The sequence below is a fragment of the Hypanus sabinus genome, chromosome 1 (assembly GCF_030144855.1).
Source record: "Hypanus sabinus isolate sHypSab1 chromosome 1, sHypSab1.hap1, whole genome shotgun sequence".
NCBI classification, from domain to species: Eukaryota; Metazoa; Chordata; class Chondrichthyes; order Myliobatiformes; family Dasyatidae; genus Hypanus; species Hypanus sabinus.
The window spans coordinates 81353063-81379796 of record NC_082706.1 but is presented as its reverse complement, the minus strand read 5'-3'; the positions used below and the strand labels follow the sequence as shown (position 1 = coordinate 81379796).

The 26734-nt window shown below is 43.6% G+C and overlaps 1 protein-coding gene across 1 annotated transcript in view; it reads left to right on the top strand.

Moving 5' to 3' along the window:
• Window positions 1–21360, top strand: part of LOC132395104 (uncharacterized) — a 30131-nt gene extending 8771 nt beyond the window's left edge. Inside the window, exons 3-8 of the mRNA XM_059971417.1 lie at window positions 2388–2532; window positions 6382–6486; window positions 12343–12487; window positions 13914–14062; window positions 16707–16846; window positions 18560–21360. Of these exons, the coding sequence (XP_059827400.1) occupies window positions 2388–2532; window positions 6382–6486; window positions 12343–12487; window positions 13914–14062; window positions 16707–16846; window positions 18560–18660 (785 nt within the window). The 3' untranslated portion in view covers window positions 18661–21360. The remainder of the gene's footprint in view (window positions 1–2387; window positions 2533–6381; window positions 6487–12342; window positions 12488–13913; window positions 14063–16706; window positions 16847–18559) is intronic.
• Window positions 21361–26734: the final 5374 nt, after the last annotated feature.

The window sequence follows — 26734 nt, the reverse complement described above, 5'->3', positions numbered from 1 at the left end:
TGGAGTGGTGCCACAGCAACAACCTGGCACTCAACGTCAGTAAGACAAAAGAGCTGATTGTGGACTTCAGGAAGGGTAAGACAAAGGAACACATACCAATCCTCACAGAGGGATCAGAAGTGGAGAGAGTGAGCAGATTCAAGCTCCTGGGTGTCAAGATCTCTGAGGATCTAACCGTGTCCCAACATATCGATGTAGTTATAACAAAGGCAAGAGAGTGGCTACACTTTATTAGGAGTTTGAAGAGATTTGGCATGTCAACAAATACACTCAAAAGCTTTTATAGTTTTACCATGGAGAGCATTCTGATAGGCTGCAAAACTGTCTGGTATGGAGGGGCTACTGCACAGGATCGAAGGAAGCTGCAGAAGGTCATAAATCTAGTCAGCTCCATCTTGGGCACTAGCCTAGAATGTACCCAGGAAATCTTTAGGGACCGGTGTCTCAGAAAGGCAGTGTCCATTATTAAAGACCTCCAGCACACAGGCCATGCCCTTTTCTCACTGTTACCATCAGGTAGGAAATACAGAAGCCTAAAGGCACACACTCAGCAATTCAGGAACAGCTTCTTCCCCTCCGCCATCCGATTCCTGAATGGACTTTGAAGCTTTGGACAATACCTCACTTTTTTTTAATATATAGTATTTCTGCTTTTGCACATTTTTAAATAATCTATTCAATATATGTAATTGATTTACTTGTTTATTTATTATTATGTTTTAATTTATTTATTATTATTTTTCTCTCTCTGTGCTAGATTATGTATTGCATTGAACTACTACTGCTAAGTTAACAAATTTCACATCACATACCGGTGTTAATAAAACTGATTCTGATTCTGAAGACATACGGTTAGGAGTAGTGAGTTGTCGGCATGCTACGTTGGCACCAAAAGCATAGCAACTCTTGCAGGCTGCCCACAGTGCAATCTTCATTGCTTTGATTTGACAGAAACAATGCATTTTGTTGTATGTTTCAATCTGCATGTGATAAATAAAACTAATCAAATCTTTATATAATGCTTAATTTAGTTTGCAACTCCTCGGCAAGTGAAGTAGTCCACGTCTGTGTGAGCTTTGAACTATGAACTCCCCCCTCCATCGACAACCTGGAGACACCATTAACTGGAAACGCACCTGATGAGACACAAATATAGTTGCTACTGGAACAGGACAATGGGTTGTTATTATGTAACGACAGGCTCACCTCCTGATACTCCAAAGTATTTCCACCAAGTAAGGGGCATGGGTCAGCAGCACAATAGAATACTTCCCTCTTGCACTGAATCTCCAACAGTATTTCAATACCACCCAGTACAAAATGCCAAGGACAGGAGGGAGGGAGTGAGAGAAACAAAGAATGAGAATATTGGTGGGTTTGCAAGAACAAATTAATTCGCTGCTGAAGATTTGAAGTTAAGCATTATCACAAGGAAGTCATGACTGCACTTCTACTTTCCTATAAGTTTCCTATCAGTATGTCACCTAAAATTTGACAGACTTCTATGGGTGCACATTGGAGAGCATCCTGACTAGTTGCATCATGGCATAATATGGAGACAGTAATACCCAGGAATGGAAAAGTGTACAAAGGATGGAATGGAAAGTGGTGGATGCAGCCCACTCCATCACAGGCAAAGCCCTCCCAGCTATTGAGTACACTTATGCAGAGAGCTGCCACAAAAAGCAGCATCCATCATTAAACTACCCCACCACTCAGGCCATGCTCTCTTCCCTCTGCTACCATTGGGCAGGATGCACAAGAGTCTTGGGTCCCACACCAGCAGCTTCAGGAACAATTATTACCCCATGACCATTAGGCTTCTGAACTGGCATGCAGACTTCATCTTCACTCACCTCAATGCTGAACTCACTCCACAACCTATGGGTTCACTTCGAAGGACTCTAAACTCATGTTGGTGATGTTTTTTTTATTTGCACGATTTGTCTTACTTTGCACAATGGTTGTTTATTAGTCATTGTCTATGTATAGATTTTAATAAATTCTACTTATTTTTTTATTTTCCTGTAAAAGACTACAGGCAAATGAAACTCAAGTTGAAACTCAACCGGTGGTGACATATAAATACCTCGACAATAAATTTATTTTGACTTTGACTTTGAAAAAGGAAGAAAAGGCAGGCTATATTGTTGATTTATTAATTTATGTTTACAATTAATAATTTTGCGAGTTTAATTCAAATGGAAATTGGAATGGTTGGTTGCCCAGAGTTGTCAAGTATCTAATGAGCTTCTTTGAAGATGGACATTCCTGGAAGTGAGATGCCAGTAAATTAAATAGTAGAAACAGAATTCAACAGGCTTTTGAATTGACATCATATGACCTATGATTATAGCTTGTACTAATTGCATCTGTAAATATATTAGGTATTTTTCTTCAGAGTGTTGCAAATATATCAAGCAAGTTCCACACTGAAATCACGCCTGCAGGATGGACGTTTTCTATATGGGGAGTCATTTATACATGGCAAGCTGTGTGGCTTGTCTATATCTTCATTGGATTATGTCGAAGGTAAGAGTTGCTTCTGTTTATAGTTGTATGCATAGCTAGAATAAGATTATGCTTTGAACACCATACCGTTTTCTTCACTGTGTTCAATGTAACAACTTCAGTAAGTTAAGACAAAATAAGATGGAAAAAAGTGCTATCTAACTTTAACCCAAATGCAGACTATGCATTTTACTCACTGTGATCTGTCTCGCTTCCTGCTGCTTTTAGATGGAAGAAGAAAATAAGTTTAAGTAAGCGTGCATTCCTGAGATTGAACGTAAGCATTTAGAAAGTTTAAACTTTTTGCTGTATGTATGATATTAATATTTCTGCATTTTGCTTCATTCTTGTGGACAAGTTTGTGACACCTTCGAAGCTGAAGTAACTGATATTGAACGTTGCTGTTGACAGCAGGGTGCAATTGTTCAGAGAAACTGTCACGGTCCGGACCATTGATTCCTTAATTCTGTTTATTCCCTTTTCCCCGTGTGCTACCGGACTCCTTGATTGAGGCACCTGAATCTCATCTGAACCGGCAGCATAAAGGCTCCAGCTTACATCTACTCAGAGTGGGATTGTCAACCTGTGTACGTTCCGGGCCGCCAAGAAAGCTGGACCGTCACCTGAGCCAGTGCGACAATGCACGTTCTGGGCCACTGTGAATTGTGAACTCTAAGTTGCTTTGGGAATTCTGTTGTGTTTGTGTCCAGCTGAGTTTTGCCAGCTGTTTGCAGCTACTCCGAATCAAGATACAAATTCTGTCATTTTTGAAGACAGCTGAGTATCGCAGGCTGTTTGCCGCTACTCTGAGCCAAGATATGAATTGTCTGTCATAGTTTGGTTTTGTTGTCTCATGTCCAGCTGAGTATTGCAGGCTGTTTGCCACAACTTCAAGTCCAAGTCCAGGCTCCCAAGTCCAAGACCCGGCTCTGTGTGCAAGTCCGAGTCCAGGCTCCGTGTCCAAGCCCGAGACCTGGCTCTGTGTCCAAGTCCAAGTCCAGGCTCCGAAGTCCAAGTCCGAGTCCAGGCTCCGTGTCCAAGCCCGAGACCCGGCTCCATGTCCAAGTCCAAGTCCAGGCTCCGTGTCCAAGCCCGAGACCCGGCTCCGTCCAAGTCCAAGTCCAGGCTCCGAAGTCCAAGTCCCGGCTCCTTGTCCAAGCCCGAGACCCGGCTCCATGTCCAAGTCCAAGTCCAGGCTCAGAAGTCCAAGTCCAAGTCTAGGCTCCGTGTCCAAGCCCAAGACCCGGCTCTGTGTGCAAGTCCGAGTCCAGGCTCCGTGTCCAAGCCCGAGACCCAGCTCCATGTCCAAGTCCAAGTCCAGGCTCAGAAGTCCAAGTCCAAGTCCTGGCTCCTTGTCCAAGTCCGAGTCCCGGTTCAGTGCCCAAGTCCACGTCCACGTAAGCATCTAATCCTCGCTACCTGGCCTTCCTTACAACTATTAATAAAGACACTTCTGTTAATGCTACTTGCGTGTCTGTGTCCTGCACTTGGGTCCACTCCCAGTCGTCCACTGCAACAGAAACAGTTCAGATCTAGGAACTGGAGTGGTACTTTAAACATAAACCAGATTCTGCATTTTGGAATATAATACACCTGTGAGGTTTGTATTATACAGTTTTTAAAAGTGGTGAGACAAAACAGCATATGTAATACAGCAACATGCACTCAGAGCTGGAGGAACTCAGCGACTCAGGCAGCCTCTATGGAATGGAAAAAACAGTCAACGCATTGGGATGAGACCCTTCATCAGGACGGGAAAGGAAGAGAGCAGAAGCCCGAATATAAGGGTGAGGGTTGGGGGAAGGAGTATGGGCTGGTAGGTGGTAGGAGAGGGTGAGGGTTGGGGGAAGGAGTACAGGCTGGTAGGTGGTAGGAGAGGGTGAGAGTTGGGGGAAGGAGTACAGACTGGTAGGTGGTAGGAGAGGGTGAGGGTTGGGGGAAGGAGTACGGGCTGGTAGGTGGTAGGAGAGGGTGAGGGTTGGGGGAAGGAGTACAGGCTGGTAGGTGGTAGGAGAGGGTGAGGGTTGGGGAAGGAGTACAGGCTGGTAGGTGGTAGGAGAGGGTGAGGGTTGGGGGAAGGAGTACGGGCTGGTAGGTGGTAGGAGAGGGTGAGGGTTGGGGGAAGGAGTACAGGCTGGTAGGTGGTAGGAAAGGGTGAGGGCTGGGGAAGGAGTACCGGCTGGTAGGTGGTAGGAGAGGGTGAGGGTTGGGGAAGGAGTACAGGCTGGTAGGTGGTAGGAGAGGGTGAGGGTTGGGGGAAGGAGTACGGGCTGGTAGGTGGTAGGAGAGGGTGAGGGTTGGGGGAAGGAGTACAGGCTGGTAGGTGGTAGGAGAGGGTGAGGGTTGGGGAAGGAGTACCGGCTGGTAGGTGGTAGGAGAGGGTGAGGGTTGGGGAAGGAGTACAGGCTGGTAGGTGGTAGGAGAGGGTGAGGGTTGGGGAAGGAGTACCGGCTGGTAGGTGGTAGGAGAGGGTGAGGGTTGGGGAAGGAGTACAGGCTGGTAGGTGGTAGGAGAGGGTGAGGGTTGGGGAAGGAGTACAGGCTGGTAGGTGGTAGGAGACGGTGAGGGTTGGGGGAAGGAGTACGGGCTGGTAGGTGGTAGGAGAGGGTGAGGGTTGGGGGAAGGAGTACAGGCTGGTAGGTGGTAGGAAAGGGTGACGGTTGGGGGAAGGAGTACGGGCTGGTAGGTGGTAGGAGAGGGTGGGTTGGTGGAAGGAGTACGGGCTGGTAGGTGGTAGGAGAGGGTGAGGGTTGGGGAAGGAGTACAGGCTGGTAGGTGGTAGGAGAGGGTGAGGGTTGGGGGAAGGAGTACGGGCTTGTAGGTGGTAGGAGAGGGTGAGGGTTGGGGGAAGGGGTACGGGCTTGTAGGTGGTAGGAGAGGGTGAGGGTTGGGGGAAGGGGTACGGGCAGTTAGGTGGTAGGAGAGGGTGAGGGTTGGGGAAGGAGTACAGGCTGGTAGGTGGTAGGAGAGGGTGAGGGTTGGGGAAGGAGTACAGGCTGGTAGGTGGTAGGAGAGGGTGAGGGTTGGGGAAGGAGTACAGGCTGGTAGGTGGTAGGAGAGGGTGAGGGTTGGGGGAAGGGGTACCGGCTGGTAGGTGGTAGGAGAGGGTGAGGGTTGGGGGAAGGAGTACAGGCTGGTAGGTGGTTGGAGAGGGTGAGGGTTGGGGGAAGGGGTACGGGCAGTTAGGTGGTAGGAGAAGGTGGATGGATAGGGGATGATGGAAAAAGCTGGGAGGTAAAAGGTAGAATGGGTAAAGGGCTGAAGAAAAGGAATCTGATGGGAGAGGACTGAGGACCAGAGGAGAAGGGGATGGAGGAGGGGGGATCAGAGGAAATTGATGGGTAGATGTGGAGAAGAGAAGGGCTGAAACACCATTTTGTGTGTTGTTCAAGATTTCCAGCATCTGCAGAATCTCTGGTGTTTACAATGTAACCCAGTAAATGCTTTGGAAGCATAAAACTGAAAGATGGAATCTCAACAATGATGATCTAGAAAGTAAAATGGAATTTTTATAGTACTTGACGCATTACATAGCATAAGATTGATTATTTCACAAAGGTAGCGGATAGGGTTCTTGTCAATATTGAGAGCAGAGATGTATTAATAATTGTTGATGACCCTTTCTGTTCCACTGAATGGAACAGAGTAATTAAGCCAGACAGACATAATTCACAGACTGTTAAGGAGTGCAGTTCCAATAATAGTTTAATCCCTTCAAAATAAGACATTTCACTATGTAGCATAAACTGTTATTCTCTTACATACACATAATTCTCTTACCACACATAATTCTCTTATCAATTTATTTTCTCAATACAATTTACTAAATCACCATTGTTACTAACATATGTTTCTTTGTTGTTCTCACAGCAATACCTTGCAATGGATGCCTTCTGTGCTGCCTTGTTTATTTTACGTAATTTGGATTATAAACAACCTCTTCAACATAGGCTGGCTCTTTCTGTGGGATAGAGAGTAAGTAATGCAATTTACTTTCATCAGAATCTGAGAAGAATGGTTCTTGGAGAAAATATTGGACACTTTATCAAAGTGCTTGAACTTCCTTCTTTTTATTTACATCAGTCTTAATAGAATAATGTGATGCAGGGGAACTGTACTTGGGCTTGCATTGCGGTAGCTTTCAGATAATTAGCATCGAGATCAAAGAATACTTCCAGAAATAGGTGAGGCAATTGACGTGCACACAGTGCCATTTCTCTCAAGTTAAACGTCCAACAAGACACATACCAACAGCAAACACTGTCTTCCCTGCAGTGAAACTGAATCTTTTTATTTTGTTTGTACAGGTAACTTGTTTAGCTCAAGGATTTGAGAACTCATCACCTCTACCCCCTTTGGAATAGAGACAACTATCTATAGAGATAGAAATTTTAGACAGCTTTATGTAAAATCTACAGACTTATTTTTTAGCAACACACACAAAATGTTGGAGGAACTCATGCAAGCCAGGCAGCATCAATGGAAAAAAAGTACAGTTGACATTTTGGACTAAAGCCTGGCAGTCCTGCTGAAGGGGTTTGGCCCGAAATGTCGACTGTGCTTTTTTCCATAGACGCTGCCTGGCCTGCTGAGTTCCTCCAGTGTTTTCTGTGTGTTGCTCAGATTTCCAGCATCCATAGACCTTCTCTTGTTTGAGATTTATTTTAGTATAATGCATCAGAAAATGCCTTTCTACCTCAGCTTTTCCCCTTAGATGTCTGAAGGGGATGAAATATTGACTCTGCTCAATGTTATATTAATGAGACATACATATTCTAAAATGGTATCTTCTCCAATGACTGCAGGAAACTTTAACTCTCCTTTTTCCTCAATCCTTTACTTCATCCTGTTAATCTCTTTGCACATATTACCGTCTCTTTGTTTCTGTTCTAGTGATGCTAACTGCTCCATGTGCAGTCTGAGTGGTTTCAGAAGAAATCCTGAACTCACACCTTTATCTCTGATGATTTCTGACTACTCCACTGCCCTTGAACACTAATCTGCAGTGTTTTACACTCCCCTGTACTGAACATCTGTTTAACATGCACCCTATGAATGTTTCGAAATCACTAAGTCCCTCATCAACTTGTACAGTTACCTTGAATTACAGGTGGCATACTCTGACTAGGATACGTCAGCCTAGGGATTCTGGAAGACCCCAATGATAACCTTCAGTTAGATTTCTGCCGAAGATTTAAGATAGATCTGAAGATCAGTTGTAACTGGTGCTTGTTCGCCTTCCCCTCTCTCCAGCTTCTTAATCTGGCTTCTTCGCCCTTCCTTTCCAGTCCTGATGAAGGGTCTTCACCTGAAGCATTGACTGTTTATTCCTTTGCATAGATGCTGCCTGATTTGCTGAGTTCCTCCACCATTTGTTTGTGTTTCATAAGACCTGTTCTTTAATCCAGGTTGCATCCTGGTGAATCTCCTCTGCACCCTCTCTGAAGTATGCACAACTTTATTGAGGGGCCAAAACTGAAAACAATGTTCTAAGTATGGTCTAACCAGGGCTTTATAGCACTGCAATACAGTTTCACAGCTTTTGAACTTAATCCCCATATGAAAGCCAACACACCATAGGCCTTATTAACAGCTGTATTAACCTGCATGGAAGCTTTGAGGGAACTGTGGACATGGACCCCAAGATCCCTCTGATCCCCACACTACCAGGAATCCTGCCATTAACCCTGTACTCTGCTTTCAAATTCAACTTTCAAAAGTGTGTGTGGGTTAGTCTGTAGTCGAAAGTTTAGATTCAGATTCAGATTTATTCATTTATCAAGCATACATCAAAACGTACAGTGAACTTATGTAAACAACCAAGTCCACTTAAGGACGTGCTGGGGCAGCCCTTCAGTGATGCTGACACAGCATACCCCTGGTGTTCAGCAGAACAATGGTAACAGCAATAAAGCAAGCCCCTTTCCTTTCTCACACGCACACAGGCCTCTAAGCCTGGGACTCTCTGTGGAGGTGCCGCTGGGACTCCGTTCACTGGCGGCTTTTCTTTTTAAGGGATTAGGGTGACTGTTGACCACAGGTCCGTTCAGGGACGTTTGGGTGGGGGTGTGAAAGGAGGGACGAGTGTTGGAGCTAAGTGGCAATGGCTGCTATTTGGGGAGGTATGGCTGATAAGGAGTAAGTCAGGGAACGGGGAATGGGGTTGCTGAAGGGTTTAATGAACTGTGGAATAGGGAAGGCACCACTGAGCACTGAGAGGTTAGTAAATGGCTACGAACCCAGTCTACAAGAGCTGCTGTCCCAGGACTGAGTTCCTCTTCCACATTCTGAAATGATGCCCTCGTCTCGTCTCCACATGACGTCCTTGTCATGTGGAAGACATTTAAAGGTCAGTTGGTCAGAATTCAGGACGGACATGTTTCTATGAGGAAGAAGGACAAGGATGGCAAGGTTTGGAACCTTTGAATGGTGAGAGGTTGCAAATTTCTTGAAGCACAATATATGGTTTAGGAAGTTGAAGTTGATCAAGGTCTCTAAGGAACATAGAGGAAGCAGGAGAAAACTCAAACGGGAGCGGGTAGGCTAAACAAGGCCATGAAATGTTCTTGAAAATAGGATTAAAGAGAATAACAGGCCATTTTATACATGCATTAAAACAAAGGGGGTAATTAGGCAGAACCATACAAGGACAAAGGAGGGAATTTATGCCCAGAGGAAGACAAAGTGAGTGAGGTAGTCTGTGCTGGGGTTCAAGGACTGTGTAGGTGCATTGGTGGGTGGGAGGAACAGGGCTAGTTTTGTTGTTGCTGGTGGAACACAGCAGGCCAGGCAGCATCTGTAGGAAGAAGCACAGTCGATGTTTTGGGCCGAGACCCTTCGTCAGGACTAACTGAAAGAAAAGATAGTAAGAGATTTGAAAATAAGAAGGGAGAGCTTCTCCCTATAGATGCTGCCTGGCCTGCTGCGTTCCACCAGCATTTTGTGTGTGTTACTTGAATTTCCAGCATCTGCAGATTTCCTCGTGTTTGCCTAGTTTTGTTGTTGCTTTGTTGCTTGGTAATTTCTATTTGTTGCTGTTCTGCCAAGCACGGTGGGCATGGTGTGTTGGTGCCAGAATGTGAGGTGGCAATTGCGGGCTGCCCTCAGCACTTCCTTAGGTTGCGTTGATTGTCAAAGCAAACGACACATTTCATGGTATGTTTCAGTGTGCATGTGATAAATAAATCTGAGTCTAAACCTAGGAAGAGTACTTTGCATCACTATGCACCGAGGAGAAGGACATTGACAATACAGGTTTGTGGAAGGATATGCTAAGGTTCTAGGGGTTGTTTATATCTAGGAGGAGGATGAGTTAGGATTTAAAATCTGATCGGCTATAGAAAACAGAAGTTAGTGGTGGAGGTCTGTGCCCCAGTGTTCTGTGAGGATGAGAGATCTCTGCCGTTTGCAATATGTATTGGAGGGGCGACCAGTAAATCAACAATTGTCGGAGTTGTGGATGGTGAGGAACATTGTTAAAGATTCATCAGGGTATAGTGGATTTGGAGTTATGGAAGAGGAATGGCAGATGAATTAATCTGGACTAAGTGTGAGATGTTGCATGTTGGGAGAAAAATATACTGTAAATGGCAGGACACTTTGGAGCACTGATGTGCAGAAAGCTCTTGGGGAGCAAGTCCATCACTCTCTGAAAGCGGCAACAGAAGTAGCCACATGTTCCAGTCTATAAGACATAGGAACAGAATTAGGACATTCATCTCATTGTGTCTGCTCCACCATTAAATCATGGCTGATTTATTATCCCTCTCAACCCCATTCTCTGCCTTCTCTCCATAACCTTTGACACTCTCATAAACAGAGCCTATCGACTGCCTCTTTAAACATACCCAGTGACTTGGCCTCCAAAGCTACCTGTGGCAATGAATCCCATAGAATCAGCACCCTTGGGCTAAAGAAATTCCTCCTCATCTCTGTTCTGAAAGTAAGTCCTCATATTCAGAGTCTTTACCCTCTGGTCCTAGACTCCTCTATTATCGAAAATATCCTCTCCACATCCACTCTATCTAGGCTTTCAATATTCAATAGGTGAATGAGATCCCCATCATTTTTCTAAACTCCAATGAGTATAGGCCCAGAGATATCAAACACTCCTCATATATTAACCATTTCCTTCCCAGAAACATTCCCCCCAACCTCCTCTGGACCCCCTCCAGTGCCAGCACATCTTTTCTTAAATCAGGGGCCCAAAACTGCTCACAATTCTCTAAATGTAGTCTGACCAATGCCTTAAAAAGCCACAGAATCACATCCTTGCTCTTACATTCTAGTCCTCTTGAAAAGAATGCTAGCATTCCATCTGCCTTCCTTACTGGTGACTCATTTGCAAGTTAACCTTCAGGGAATTCTACACAAGGACTCCCAAGTCCCTTTACACCTTTGATTTCTAAATTTGCATCCTATTTGGAATCATTCCTTTGACCAAAGTACATGACCATACACTTCACTAGACTGTATTCCATCTGCCACTTCTTTACCATTCTCCTAAACTAAGTCTTTCAGCAAATTCGCTGCTTCCACCTATCTTTGGAAAAGAAGATGTCCATCGGTTGTGGTGTCCCATATCTACGTAACAAAGTGATGTTGCAGCTGTACGAAACAGTGCTCATGCCGCATTTGCAGTACTGCATGCAGTTCTGGATGCTATACTGTAGGAAGGATGCAGAGGCTGCAGAAGAAAATCAGCAAGTTGTTGCTGGATTAGCGAGTATTGGCTTTGAGGAAAGGTTGGACATACTTGTATTGCTTCCCCTGGAGTGCTGGAAGCTGGGGGGGTGACATAACAATATATAAAATTAATGGAGACATGGACAAGGCAGATAATCAGAACCTTTATCCTGAGGTGAAGATGTTAAATATTACAGGACAAAGCTTTGATGGGTGGTGGGGTAGTTAAAGGAGATTTATATGGGAAGTTTTTTTTACACGGAGTGGTGTGGGCTGCCTGAAGTTTTATTTATAGCAGTACAACATGGAGTAGGATCTTCTGGCCCTTTGGCCCAGGAACCATTTACAGTGACCAATTAACCTACCGACTGGTACATCCTTGGACTGTGGGAGGAGTACACTGCCAAAAGCAGATGCAACAGCAAAGTTTCAGAGGCATTTAGTTAGACAAGTGAGCAGGTAGGGAATTATAGGATGTAGACCATGAACAAGCAGATGTGCAGTTCAACAGACATTGTAGGTTCTGGTGCAATACTTTTTTTAACTTTTATAGTCACCAATGAAGCAATCCCTTTGTTTAAAAAGACCCTTGTTCTCAACACTTATAACCATATCCTCTTTCTTTCCGACAATGTACCTCCTACAAATACTGGTGTGGCAATTACATTACTGTTTACTTGGGCTGGCACAACTTTTTACAGTACAGGCGACCTGGGTTCAATCCCCACTGCTGCCTGTAAGGAGCTTGTACGATCTCCCCATGGCCGTGTGGGTATCCTCCAGGTGCTCCGGTTTCCTCCCACAGTCCAAGGATGTACCAGATGATAGGTTAATTGGTCACTGTAAATCGTCCCTGGGGGTTAGTCGGGGATTGCTGAGCGGCATGGTCGAAGGGCCAGAAGATCCTACTCCATGTTGTATTGCTATAAATAAATAAAGGAGTAAATAAATCACTAAGTAAGTTCAGAAAGGGGATTTGTTGAATCGGCAAAATCTGCTTGAGATTAGAGATATTTAAAATAGTTGTAGAAAGAAAATCAATAATTATAAATTTTTGTAAATTTTTGCATCTTCCAACCATGAGTTCTGTCATTATTTTGGTGTTATCTGTTTCTGCTGTTTGAAGCAAATTTTCTTTTATTTCAGGCACATTATACTTGCCCTCATTTTCCTGGCATTAATCGCTTTCACAAACTATGTGGTTCTTTTCTTCTCCTATCGTGGCCTATTTACACAGGGTCCTTGGCTTCAGGAGTACAGAAAGGTTGATTTGTGGCTTGTCCGAATACTGGTATGTATTTATCTAATACCTAAATGCTGCCTTGCCTAACACTTCATAAGATTGGTTGGAAATATTTTTGCACCGCACACTTCGGGTTCTTATGGAATTCTTATTACCACCCATTTCTGGCTCTTATGCCTGATGGCAGGAAGTGAAAGAGATTGTGGGAAGGATGACTGTCTGTGATTCAGGGGGATAATTGGATCCTGGAAACGGACGGAGGTCTGTGTTAAACATTTCTAAAGTGCACCTGAAATTAGGGGAGGGACACCTGCCCAGGTATTCCTCTCCAGAAGAATGCAACAATTCAATGCCCTTTACTTTTATAATTATTTTGGTGTGATTCAAAAGGGGCAAAATTGTTAAGTCAGTCTATTTTTTTTAGATTTGAAAAGCATTCTTTGTGACTTTAAGTTTATTGTTCAGCTTCCTACTCAAGCACAGAATCATGCTCAGTTCTCAAATGGAATCAGGCACCTGCATTGAGATAATTACTCTATATCAGGAAGCAATATTTCAATTAAAATTGTACTGGCCACCCAGTGTATGTTCATTGTCTTCCACTTTGACATGTTGTGCATTTAGGGGTGATCTTCTGCACGTGACTGTTGTAACGCATGGGAATTTGAGTTACTGTCACCTTCCTGTCAGCTTGAACTAGTCTGGTCATTCTCGTCGGGCCACGCTCACTGTCAAGTAGCTTTTGCTCACAGAGCTACCACTCAGTGGATTTTTTTTGTTTTTCTCGTCATTCTCTGTGAACTTCAGAGACCGTTGTGCGTGAAAATTCCAGGAAATCAGCAGTTTCTGAGGTACTCAAACCGCCCCATCTGGCACCAATAACCACTCCAGGGTCAAAGTCACTTCCCCATTCTGCTGTTTGGTTTGAAGAACAACTGAATTTCTTGACCATGTCTGCATGCTTTTATGCATTGGGCAGCTGCCACATGATTGGCTAATTAGACATTTTCAATAATGAGCAGCTGTACACATGAACCTAATACTGTGGCCACTGAGTGTATACTTACATGGTTGTCCCTGATAATGAAAAAAAAACAAAAGCAATCATTTTAAGGATTCAGTAATTTCTGAGAAAAGTACCCTTCCTATGGTTAGAACTTCTAGATGACCCAGTAGAGAATGGAATGAAGATTTGTGTATACAACAGATGGTAGAGCCGTTGAGTACTGATACGCAGGGAGGTTGTGAGGTACAGGTCTATAATTTCTGATAGTGGCAAGATTAATGGATAGAGTGGTAAAGAAGGAGTACAGCATGCTCGCCTTCATCAGTCTGGGCACTGAGTATAACATTTGGGAAGTCATGTTGCAGCTGTATAAAAGTTTCAGTCCTGGTGATCTCTGGATGCAATGTTTAGGACAATGTGAAATGAACTTTAAGCAGATATGTTTCCTTACCTTTGTGCATGTTACAGGTACAGAATGGAATAGCTGTTTATGCAACATGGACAACCATAGCAACACTACTTAACTTTGCAGTTGTACTGACTTACAGTGCGAATATTGCCATGGTAACATCTGGTACAATCTGCCTTTCTCTCCTGGCCGTTGAAGTCATCTTATGGTACGTACCAATATGAAGTGCTCCCTCACTTAGAGAAATTCTAGGTAAATGGGCTGTGTCCTGTGACACAATGTCTTCAAACCAAGAACAACTAATTCACTTCTTGGTCAGTTGGAATTCACGGATCCCAGTCAAAATGCAACATGTGAGCATACAAATTAGATCACTGAGACCCTCAGACTCACTCCTGTACTTGATAAAATCATGGTCAATCTAGTTGTAACCTCTGATTACCTTTCATTCCCTTTCTTATCAATGGTCTTTATATCTTTGCCTTAAAAATTATTCAGCCGTTACGTCCACTAACCCTTGAAGTACAGAATTCAAGAAATTCACAGCTCTCTGAGGAAATGTTTTTCCTGCCATCTGCCTTAAATAGGTGGCCCCCTTATTCTTAAACTCATTGGTTTAAGATTCACCCACAAGCAGATATCCCCTCCACACTCTGTCAAGACTCCTCTGTATTTCTTCTTGGGCCCTGAGCTCCCAGTGAAGCACAGGCCATTGATGCCCTCCAGTCTCCATCAGCCAAAGTCGATGGTATGGTTGGAGTTCATCAATGTTTCTGTGGCCCATTGTATCCACTGTACAGGGGATTAGCCTGTGCAGCCTCACCAGAGCCCTGTTGGCCAGCCTTACCCACTTCCACCTCTCACATTGGGCTTGTAGGGTTGGATTTTAAGAGGCTCTCTGCATTTCGTATGTTTTAGTTAAACCCCTCCTGCTTTTAAATCCCCATTTCATTTCTGTGTTCCTGATTAAGGGTAAAGATTCAGATTCAATTACTTATCACAGGTACATCAAAATATACAGTAAAAAGGATTGTTTGCATTAGTAACCAACACAGCCATGGATGTGCTGGAGGCAGACAGCAAGGGTCACCACACATTCTGGCAGGAATTCTTCAGATTCAGAATTAGCTTTATTATCATTTGACACATTTTGTGAGATCTGTTGTCTTGCAGTAGCAATACAGTACTGATTCACTAACTAAATTTGAAGTTTAAGACTCAATGGGCTGACTTTAACTAGCTCGTGTCAAAGGAGAGCTTGGAAATTGATGAGAGGCTCTTGTTTCATAAACCAAGCATTTTAGTCAAAAACAAATTTCACTCATATCTTCACTAAAAAAATCCACAATCTCTGCTTAACTAATAAAATCAAAAACAACTTACATTGAAAAACTCCTTTTACTCATCTTTATCTGAACTGTAATTGTATAGTTGAAGGTATTTCTTTCTCCATTCTGTTCAGTGGTCTATTTGGCACGGTGATTACTGAGTGTAATCTCCTGCTATGGTCCTAAAATTGCCTCTTGAGGAGTTTAATTACTGAACTGCTACCAGAGTTTAAGGTTCCAAGTTAACTTTTTCAATTTTATTTATTATATATTTTTATATCTATCTCAGATTGCTTATCATCCCTTAAATTACAGTTCTCGAGCCTTTCCTCATTATCCAAAACTGTGAAACCCATGAGCAACATCTCAGAGGTTGTACTACCTTCAACAACCGAATATCTTCGTCTTTTTCACATCATCCTCAGCTACATGAATGAATCATGTATATAATGTTTGTATTAGTGTAATTAGCCATTATTGAGGTACTGACATTTTATTTGGCTTATTCTGTGCTTCATGGATTTCCTTCTTTATGTCCGCTGACTCTCGTACTTAAAAAATAGTACAAAGAACGAAACAGCCAACAATGTCGTACCAAACTTTTAAACTACTCTAAGATCTATCTAACCCTTCCCTCTGACATAGGCGTTCATCTTTCTATCATCCATGTGCCTGTCTAAGAGTCTCCTTAATGCCCCTAATGTATTTGCCTCTACCACCACCTCTGGCAGGACATTCCATGCACCCACCACTCTCTGTAAAAAAAAACTTACCTCTGATATGCCCCTAAACTTTTCTCCAATCACCTGCAACATATTTGCAAATTTAATCAACTTGGTTTAAACTCCACTTGGAACAGCTCAAAATAGAGAGGGTAAAATTGTCATAAAGCCCTTAAACGAGGCTATAAAATCTGATGTATGGAACTATCTGTCTGGATTTATGGTTTAAGATGAGCTTTATTTGTCATGGGTACATCGAAACATACAGAGAAATGCATTGTTTGCAGTGAGGATGTGATGGGGGCAGCCTGCAAGTATCACTGTGTTTCCAATGCCAACGTGGCATGCCCACAACTTAAACCTAACTTGTACCTGCTCGGATAGCACACAAACAAAAACTTCGCACTGTATCTTGGTACATATGACAGTACACATGTGTGAATATTGGAAAAGCCCTGGGCTGGCATTGTCATCTGGTAACCTACTGTACTGTTTCTCTAACTACTAATGAAGAATGAACAGTGACTCACTGGCCAGTGCCTTTAGAAAAGTAGTGAGTAGGGGTCAAAACTGGTAAACTGTTGTTCACTCTGCTATTCATTGAAACTGGCCAAGCATCAGAAGAACGTTGCACTTGGGCAATGCTACGCTTTTCTTTAATTAGTGTTATTGAATTTCTTGTTTTAAACCACGTGTAGCATTAAAGCAATGTTCTTTTTGCCAAGTTATGATATTGACTTAAAAGTGACTTAAATTTAATAATTATTATTAAAAAAAAATTTTTTAAAACTTTTGTCCATAGGTTTGGGTTGGAAAATTTTGTGTTTGATAAGTATGTGCGATACACACTTACAATCTACCCTGTTATCATTGTGGCATTATCAGGATCTTTGGACAATCTTTACAATGCCACCTCACCAACCAGGAACAACATTTACATCGGTGAGTAGCTTTCATTTCCATTAGTGCACTGTTTATAGGAAACTGGTTACTAGGTTAGTTTAGGGTAGTCGTCATTGAGTAATAGTTTAAAGAATAAGTTGAAGTTAGTGTGGAGTAATTTGCTGAATTATGGTAAGGATAACACACAGAAAGACCTACAAAATGCCAGAGGAACTCACCAGCTCAGACAGTATCTGTGGAGAGGAATAAATCGTTAAAGTTTTGGGCCATGACCCTTTATCACAGGTTTTCTCCAGACTTGCTGAGCTCCTCCAGCATTTGTGTGTGTTACTCTGGATTTCCAGCATCTACAGAATCTCTTATTTATACAGAAGGACCTGCAAGTTCTAGTGTCACTGTCTATAACTCTCAAAGAATTCAAAGAATTCCTTTCTCAAAGAATTGCTGCCAGAATATGGGAGGTATGAGGCTAGTAGATACAGTTGTGCGTTGGGAGTTACTTCAGATGTTCTCCACAGTAAGCATTAGGCATGTTGAAATTCTGCCATCTGTTCCCCTCCTCCCCAATAGATAAATAATAAATAGCTTCATTTTGGTGCACAAGATGAGCTTTACACAATGGGGTCTTGTTCAGACTGCTTTAAGCATCAGTGGCTCCCGGGATCTCAAGCTATCGTGACCTTGGTGCTACGAGGATCGGGGCATTACACAAGCTCCCACAGGTTCGGAGAAACAGGTTGGGTCATGAGCATTTGGGATTGTAGGTTTCAGCCTGCTGTCAGGCCCTATAGTGGAAAAAGTAGAGGTGTTTATGGAGGCTGTGGAAGAGAGAGGTTTGGGGATGGTGGGGGAGGGGGGGTTGCTGGTGCTGGTCTCCCCGGATTGTGTTCAGCACTCTACATTGGGATGGGTCAGAGCCACACAAGTGATGGGGTGGTGCTGGCTGCTTAGTAACGACCTGATGAAATGTAAAAAATCTTCCTCCCTAAGTGCCCAGCAATAGTTATTTCTGAGACAATCTAATCCACATTCCTCTCACAGTCATTAAAAGGTGTTTATACATTCCCCCCCGTGACCTCGTGGGTTTCCTCCCACATTCCAAAGATGTACAGGATGTACAGAGATTCTGCAGATGCTGGACATCCAGAGTAACACACACAAAATGCTGGGGGATCTCACAGGTCAGCCAGCATCTATGGAAAGGAATAAACAATGAATGTTTTGGGCCAAGACCCTTCATCAGGACTAGAAAGGACCGGTGGGGGGGGGGGGGGGGGGGGGGGAGCCAGAATAAGGAGCTGGGGTGAGGGGGAGGGGAACTGGTTAGAAGTTGATAGCTGAAACCTGATGTGTGGGGGATGAAGTAAGAAGCTAGGAGGTGATAGGTGAAAAAAACTAAAGGGCTGGAGAAGAAGGAATCTGATAGGAGAAGAGAATGGACCATTGATGATAGGGGAGGAGGAGGGATACCAGGGGGAGGTGATAGACAGGTGAAAAGAGGTAAGAGGGGAGATAGGCAGGTGTGTTGCTCCAGTAGGATTCTGTTGCATTTAGTATTCAGGATCTATCTAAAATTCACTCACTTAACACAATAATTGTGAAGTTGTCCAAAGCTATTCACAACCCAGAGACCAAGTGAGACCACATGAAAGCATTCCTGTGTTTTATTTTGGCGGTATTCTCCCCATTGTACATTATATTCATCACATAATTGAATTGCAAACTAGTAACACTGTTCTCTTCTTCCCCCAGCTGTGCTGCTGGCCATAGCCTGCATCGCCTTCGTAGTGCGCATTGCCATGGTTACTTGGCGACATTTCAAATGCCCTCTCTATCAGAGCACAGAGAACTGATGCAAGAGAAGTGAAGATAAAGTGCATCCATTTAGAGCAACAGTTCCCTTCAAACTGGTTAAGGAACAATAGGAACGGAAATAGAATCATTGCTGATTAAATTCAAGAACCCGACTCTGCTTGTCTTTCCAGGCTCTGCTGGTGTACATTCGAACCCTGGCAGTCTCCTCACTTTATCAACTGAAACTTGATTCCATTTCATTCGGTGAAATAACTGAGGAAGACTATTGTTGGCAATTGGATCAATTAAAATTTGAGAATGTTTGTGCACTAGGGCCTAAATTTTGCTGGGGGTTGTTGATAATGGATTATGGGAGCTGGGGAGTAGTAAGCCTCCATGGTTCGCTTGCGCAGCTGTGAACCAAAGGCATTTTTTGTACATGTTTGCAAGTAGAAACAGAAGAGCAAAGCTGTAGATCTGCATTTTATTCAAGAGCTTGGCTTCATTTTCATGTTATAACTATCCTTGTCACTTCTAGATTCATTCAGACAAAAAAACTGGTTTAATAAAAATATAAAGAACCCTGGAACTCTGAGAATGCACTAAACCATGCTGTATGCTTTTGGAACAAGAGGTCGTGGGTTAAGAGTGAAAGGTGAAATTCTTCACTCAGAGGCTGGTGAGAGTATGGAATGAGCTGCCTGAGGAAAGTGGTGGAATTTATTTAATTACCGAGATATAGCACAGAATAGGTCCTTCTGGTTCATCAAGCCCTGCCACCCAGCAACCCCTGATTTAACCCTAGCCTAATCACGGCACAATTTACAATGACCTTTCAACCAATACACCTTTGGAATGTGGGAGGAAACTGGAGCACACGGAGGGACCCATGCAGTCATGGTGAGAACGTACAAACTCCTAACAGGCAGTGATGGAATCCATGCTGGATTTCGTAGGGGCCACAAGTCAAAACAATATGAAACTGGAGTTTCTGAATGGGCCATAATAATTTCAACATTTAATAGAAATGTGGATAGGTGCTTGGATAGGAAGAGTGTGGTGGACTATGGTCCAGGTGCAAATCAATGGGATCTGGCAGATTCATAGTCTGGCACAGATTAGATGGGCCAAAGAGCCTGTTTCTGTATTGCAGTATTCTATGTCTGTGAAGAAAGAGTTTGAGTTAAAATTGAATCAACCTCGCACCCCAATTGCTACATGATTTCCCTGCAGGTTTCTTCCCCACATAATCCTGGTGGGGAGGTTTGCAAAGGCTTCTGGGGAGAGTTTAAACTAGAATTGCTGGGGGGGTGGGAACCGAACTGAAGTGACGGAAGAATGGGCAGTTGGCTCACAAATAGAGAAAGCTTGGAGACAGTGTGAAAGGAAGGATAGGCAGGTGTTAAGAAAAGGGACGTGCTCAGACCGATGGTTTCAGGTGTGTCTATTTTAATGCAAAGAGAATTATGAACAAAGCAGATGAGCTTACAGCATTGATCAGCACTTGGAGCTATGATGTTGTGGCCATTTACAGAGACTTGGATGGTGCAGGGGCAGGAATGGCTACTTCAAGTTCCAGGCTTTAGATGTTTCAGAAAGGACAGGGAGGGAGGCATAAGAGGTGGGGGCATGGCACTGTTGATCAGAGATAGTGTCACGGCTGCAGAAAAGGATGAAGTCATGGAGGGGTTTTCTACGGAGTTTCTGTGGGTGGGAGTTAGGAATAGGAAGAGGTCAATAACTCTACTGGGTGATTTTTTATAAACCACCAAATAGTATCAGGGATATCAAGGAGCAGATAGGGAGACAGATTTTGGAAAGGAGTAATAATAACAGGGTTGATGTGGTGGGAGATTTTAATTTCCCAAATATCGATTGGCATCTCCCTAGAGTGAGGGGTTTAGATGGGGTGAAGTTTGTTAGGTGTGTTCAGGAAGGTTTCTTGACACAGTATGTAGATATGCCTACAAAAGGCGAGGCTGTACTTGATCTGGTGTTGGGAAATGAACCTGATCAGGTGTCAGGTCTCTCAGTGGGAGAGCACTGCGGAGATCTGCCGTGCCCAGTTTGAGCTTTGACTGCCTTGGCCCGCACGCTCCTGTTTCAGGTCAAGTGGATCAATTCATTGGTGTTCATTTCCAGTTCTCTGGCTGCTGTCTCCATCATCATTTGTCTTTGCCTTCCTCTTGCTTTCTTCCCTTCAATCTTTCCCATAATTACCGTGCATTCTAACTCCTCTTTCCTAATCACATGTCCAATGAAGTTACGTTGCCTTTTCATGATCTCATACATTATTTCTCTTTTTGTGCTGGCTCTGTTCATGACATCCTCGTTAGATATTCGTTTCATCTATGATATTCTTTGCATCCTCCTCAAAAAACATATGTAGAAACATAGAAAACCTACAGCACAATACAGGCCCTTCGGCCCACAAAGTTGTGCTGAACATATCCCTACCTTAGAAATGACTAGGCTTACCTATAGCCCTCTATTTTACTAAGCTCCATGTACCTATCCAAAAGTCTCTTAAAAGACCCTATCTTATCCGCCTCCACCACTGTTGCCGGCAGCCCATTCCATACACTCACCACTCAATGCATAAAAAACTTACCCTTGCCATCTCCTCTGTATCTACTCCCCAGTGCCTTAAACCTGTGTCCTCTTGTGGCAACCATTTCAGCCCTGGGAAAAAGCCTCTGACTATCCACACAATTAATGCCTCTCATCATCTTGTACACCTCTATCAGGTCACCCCTCATCCTCCGTCACTCCAAGGAGAAAAGGCCAAATTCACTCAACCTCAGATTACTGAAATATTACGTTTATCCAGTTATGTTATATGGATCAGAATGTTGGACAGTATCTAGTAACACAAGGAAACGGGTTGAAGCAGCGCAGCTCAGGGGAATCTTGGGGTCCAAATCCATAGGACGCTCAAAGCAGCTGTGCAGTTTGACTCTGTGGTTAAGAAGGTGTGTGGTGTATTGGCCTTCATCAATCATGGAATTGAATTTAGGAACCGAGAGGTAATGTTACAGAGGAGATGTCAGGGGTAAGTTTTTTACTCAGAGAGTGGTGAGTGCATGGAATGGGCTGCCGGCAATGGTGGTGGAGGCAGATACGATAGGGTCTTTTAAAGGACTTTTGGATAGATATATGGAGCTTAGAAAAATAGAGGGCTATGGGTAAGCCTAGTAATTTCTGAGGTTGGACAACACACACTAAATGCCAGTGGAACACAGCAGGCCAGGCAGCATATATAGGAAGAATCACTTTCGACGTTTCGGGCCAAGACCCTTCGTCAGGACTAACGGCCCAAAACGTCGACAGTGATTCTCCCTATAGATGCTGCCTGGTCTGCTGTGTTCAACCAGCATTTTGTGTGTGCTGTTTGAATTTCCAGCATCTGCAGATTTCCTCGTGATTTCGAAGGTTGGGACATGTTCGGCACAACTTTGTTTCTATGTTTCTGTTCCAATGAGAGAGGGAAAGGATGGTAGGGTACAGGAAACGTGGTACACAAAGATTGTTTTAAATCTAGTCAAGAAGAAGATCTTATGGAAGGTTAAAAAAAAGGTAATGATAGAGATCTAGAAGATTATAAGGCTAGTAGGAAGGAGCTTAAGAATGAAATTAGGAGAGCCAGAAGAGGCCATGAGAAGGCCTTGGCAGACAGGATTTAGGAAAACCCCAAGGCATTCTACAAGTATATGAAGTGCAAGAGGATAAGATGTGAGAGAATAGGACCAATCAAATGTGACAGTCGAAAAGTGTGTATGGAACTGGAGGAGATAGCAGAGATATTTTGCTTCAGTATTCACTACAGAAAAGGATCTTGGTGATTGTAGGGATGACTTACAGCAGATTGAAAAGCTTGAGCATGTAAGGAAGAGGATGTGCTGGAGCTTTTGGAAAGCAGCAAGTTGGATAAGTCACCGGAACCAGACGGGGTGTACCCCAGGCTACTGTGGGAAGTGAGGGAGAAGATTGCTGAGCATCTGGCAATGATCTTTGTATCATCAATGGGGATGGGAGAGGTTCCAGAGGATTGGAGGGTTGCGGATGTTGTTCCAGAAAGGGAGTAGAAATAACCCAAGAAATTATAGACCAGTGAGTCTTACTTCAGTGGTTGGTAAGTTGATGGGGAAGACCCTGTGAGGCAGAATTTATGAACATTTGGAGAGGCATAATATGATTAGGAATAGTCAGCATGGCTTTGTCAAAGGCAGGTCGTGCCTTATGGGCCTGATTGGATTTTTTGAGGATGTGACTAAACACATTGATGAAGGTAGAGCCGTAGATGTAGTGTATATAGATTTCCGCAAGGCATTTGATAAGGTACCCCATGCAAGGCTTACTGAGAAAGTAAGGAGGCATGGGATCCAAGGGGACACTGCTTTGTGGATCCAGAACTGGCTTGCCCACGGAAGGCAAAGAGTGGTTGTAGACGTGTCATATTCTGCATGGAGGTCAGTCACCAGTGGTGTGCCTCAGGGATCTGTTCTGGGACCCCTACTCTTCATGATTTTCATAAATGACCTGGATGGGGAAGTGGAGGGATGGTTTAGTAAATTTGCTGATGACACAAAGGTTACAGCGGGACATTGATAGAATGCAATACTGGGCTAAGAAGTGACAGATGGAGTTCAACCCGGATAAGTGTGAGGTGGTTCATTTTGGTAGGTCAAGTATGATGGCAGAATATAGTATTAATGGTAAGTGTGGAGGATCAGAGGGATCTTGGGGTCCGAGTCCAAAGGCACTCAAAGCTGCTGCACAGGTTGACTCTGTGCTTAAGAAGGCATACAGTGTATTGGCCTTCATCAATTGTGGGATTGAGTTTAGGAACCAAGAGGTAATGTTGCAGCTATATAGGATCCTGGTCAGACCCCACTTGGAGTACCGTGCTCAGTTTTGGTCACCTCACTACAGGAAGGATGTGGAAACCATAGAAAGGGTGCAGAGAAGATTTACAAGGATGTTGCCTGGATTGGGGAGCATGCCTTATGAGAATTGTTTGAGTGAATTCGGACTTTTCTCCTTGGAGTGATGGAAGATGAGAGATGATCTGATGGAGGTGTATAAGATGATGAGAGGCATTGATTGTGTGGATAGTCAGAAGCTTTTTCCCAGGGCTGAAATGGTTGCCACAAGAAGACACAGGTTTAAGGTGCTGGGGAGTAGGTTCAGAGGAGATGTCAGGGGTAAGTTTTTTTACGGATAGAGTGATGAGTGCGTGGAATGGGCTGCCAACGGCAGTGGTAGAGGTGGAAATGATAGGGTCTTTCAAGAGACTCCTGGATAGGTACACAGGAGCTTAGAAAAATAGAGGGCTATGGCTAACCCTAGGTAATTTCTCAGGTAAGGACATGTTCAGCACAGCTTTGTGGGCCGAAAGACTTGTATTGTGCTTAGGTTTTCTATGTTTCTATTTCTATCCTGTTTCAGTTAGACCAGGGGTCAGCAACCTTTACCACTGAAAGAGCCACTTGGACCCGTTTCCCACAGAAAAGAAAACACTGGGAGCCGCAAAACCCGTTTGACATTTAAAATGAAATAACACTGCATACAACGTTTTTTTTGCCTTTATGCTATGTATAAACAAACTATAATGTGTTGCATTTATGAAATTGATGAACTCCTGCAGAGAAAACGAAATTACATTTCTGCATGCAACAAAAACATTTTGAACTCCGAAAAAAAGACGATGGGTTGAAGGTTACTTTTAAGTAAAATACTCAATGTCTATTTGAGTCCTTCTTGTATTTATGAAAAACGCTGAACTTAAATTTTCCACCAGCAGCAAACCAAAAATAACGTCAGCCAGCTGTCAACCTGAAAAATAAAATGACTATTTTAATGAACAATGAAAAAATATGAATATAAGTAAAACAATAGGCAATTAAAATATTTATCATACTTGGTTAATTGGATTTCTGCTCCTGGACCTCAGCGCACAGCATCTGCACATCAGGGCTGTATGACGTCACCTTCATCTTTACACAGGATCGCAAGCTGTCATCTGTGAGGCGTGCGCGATGTTTGTTTTTAATAAAGTTCATGTTGGAGAACACCTGCTCACATACATACGTGGATCCAAAGATCGACAGGACTCCAAGCGCATACTTTTTAATGTTTACATACATGTCGGGGATAGCATTCCATGTTTCGAACACAAGTTTGTCCGGTTTTGGGAGGTTTTCAGTATCACTCCATTTGTGATTCTGAGCAAGAACGGCCTTCTGACGGGCAACATCTTCAAGGTCTGCTGTCAAGCGTCTAAACTTGGACACCCATATGTCTTTGTCGGCTATGTCGGCCAGTTCCATCAGGTTTACTCACACCTGCCAATGCAGTCGTATTCAGTAGGGATGGATTGATGCTTATGAGAGTGACCGGGAAGGATAATGTGTTTTTTTTTCCTCTCTGAACTCACAGAAGCGTTTCCCAAACGATGTTTGCATTGCGATGATTGCAGAATGTAAATACTCCGAATTTATCATGTCGTGACCTTGTTTGAACTCTCTCAAATTGGGGAAGTGAGACAAAGTGCCTTTCTGTCAATCTCTCGCAAGCACTGTCAACTTGCGCTCGAATGCCAAAACATCCTCCAACATGTGTAGGGCTGTACGTCCTTTCCCCTGAAGAGCTGTGTTCAGCGTGTTCAGGTGCGCTGTCTTGTCTACCATGAAGTGTAGCTTTTCCAGCCCTTTGCTGCCCAGGAAAGTTTTCACTTCTTCCAGACACGCGACAAAGCGTTTCAGCACCTCCCCTCTGGACAGCCACCGGACTTTGTTGTGCAGCAGGAGATCAGAATATGCGCTTTCCAGCTCGTCCAGTAACTAACGCAATTGACGGTGATTTAAACTTTTTGCCATTATTTTATTGACAATCTGAATGACAACATCCATTACTTCTGTGCATTCCGGAGGAAATGTTTGAGCGCACAGTGCCTCTTGGTGCAAAATGCAGTGAAAAATCAGCAGCTTTCTGTCCAGCGACTTCTGCAGTAAAGCCACAATTCCCTTGTGCGTTCCCGTCATATTCGGTGCCCCATCAGTAGCTACTGACACCAGGTGGGTAGTCTTTATTCCTTTGGCTCTTAAACAATTCAAGACAGCCTCACAGATGTCCTCCCCCCGTGTTTGGTCTTTTAGAGGTATCAACTCAATCAGTTCTTCCTGTGGCCCGGCAGAGTTTACATACCGGCAGAACAACGCTATTTGTTCAATATCACCTTTGTCTTTAGACTCGTCACAGGCAATCGAGTAGGCCACAGCTGAATTGATGTCTTTAATTTGCTGTCTTGTGATGTCTTCTGCCATTTTTATGGTTCTGTCTTTGACAGTCTTTGCAGAGAGGGGCATATCCCTGATTTTCTGCACAATTTCACTCGTTTTTAAAATCCGTGAATAGATGTTCTGAAATCTTAATGAAAGATTCTTTTATATATTCACCATCTGTAAACTGCTTCCCGTGCCTGACTATTTCCTGAGCGGCAATATAACTAGCGTATTTCGTTGGTTTTCCGGACTTCATCCATTGCTTGAAATGATTTTTGCTCAGATCAACCTTCCGCATCAGTTCCGAAACGGCTTTTTTTCTCTCATCTCCATCCGGATATTTTTGAGCAAAGGCTGCGTGTTTATTCTAGAAATGCTTTGCAACATTTGACTTTTTGTTGTTTGCTAGTTTCTCATATCAAGCATACCGGTAAACCAGTCTCGTCAACAGTGAAAGCAAATGAATCTGTCCACGTATCATTAAACGTTCTGTTTTCTTCAGTCACTTTTCTTTTTTTTAGAATTCTCCATAGTTGGCCTACCTTGGATCGAAAAATTAAAGAAATCGCGCACTGACGGGTGTCAGGTATTGGCAGTGGTGACGTATATTAATAGCGATATAAACACGTTGTAGCGGTGTGCTCACGCAGTCAGTAAACTGCAGTCGAATAACTTTATTCGAACTAAACAGCCTTGCTTTTAAGCCTCCCTCAACCTGGCCCCCATGGGCGCGGATGCTGCAAAAGACCAATTATTTCCCAAAGCAACAGGGAGCCGCAGCACAGAGGTAAAAGAGCCGCATGTGGCTCCGGAGCCGCGGGTTGCCGACCCCCGAGTTAGACATTGTAAG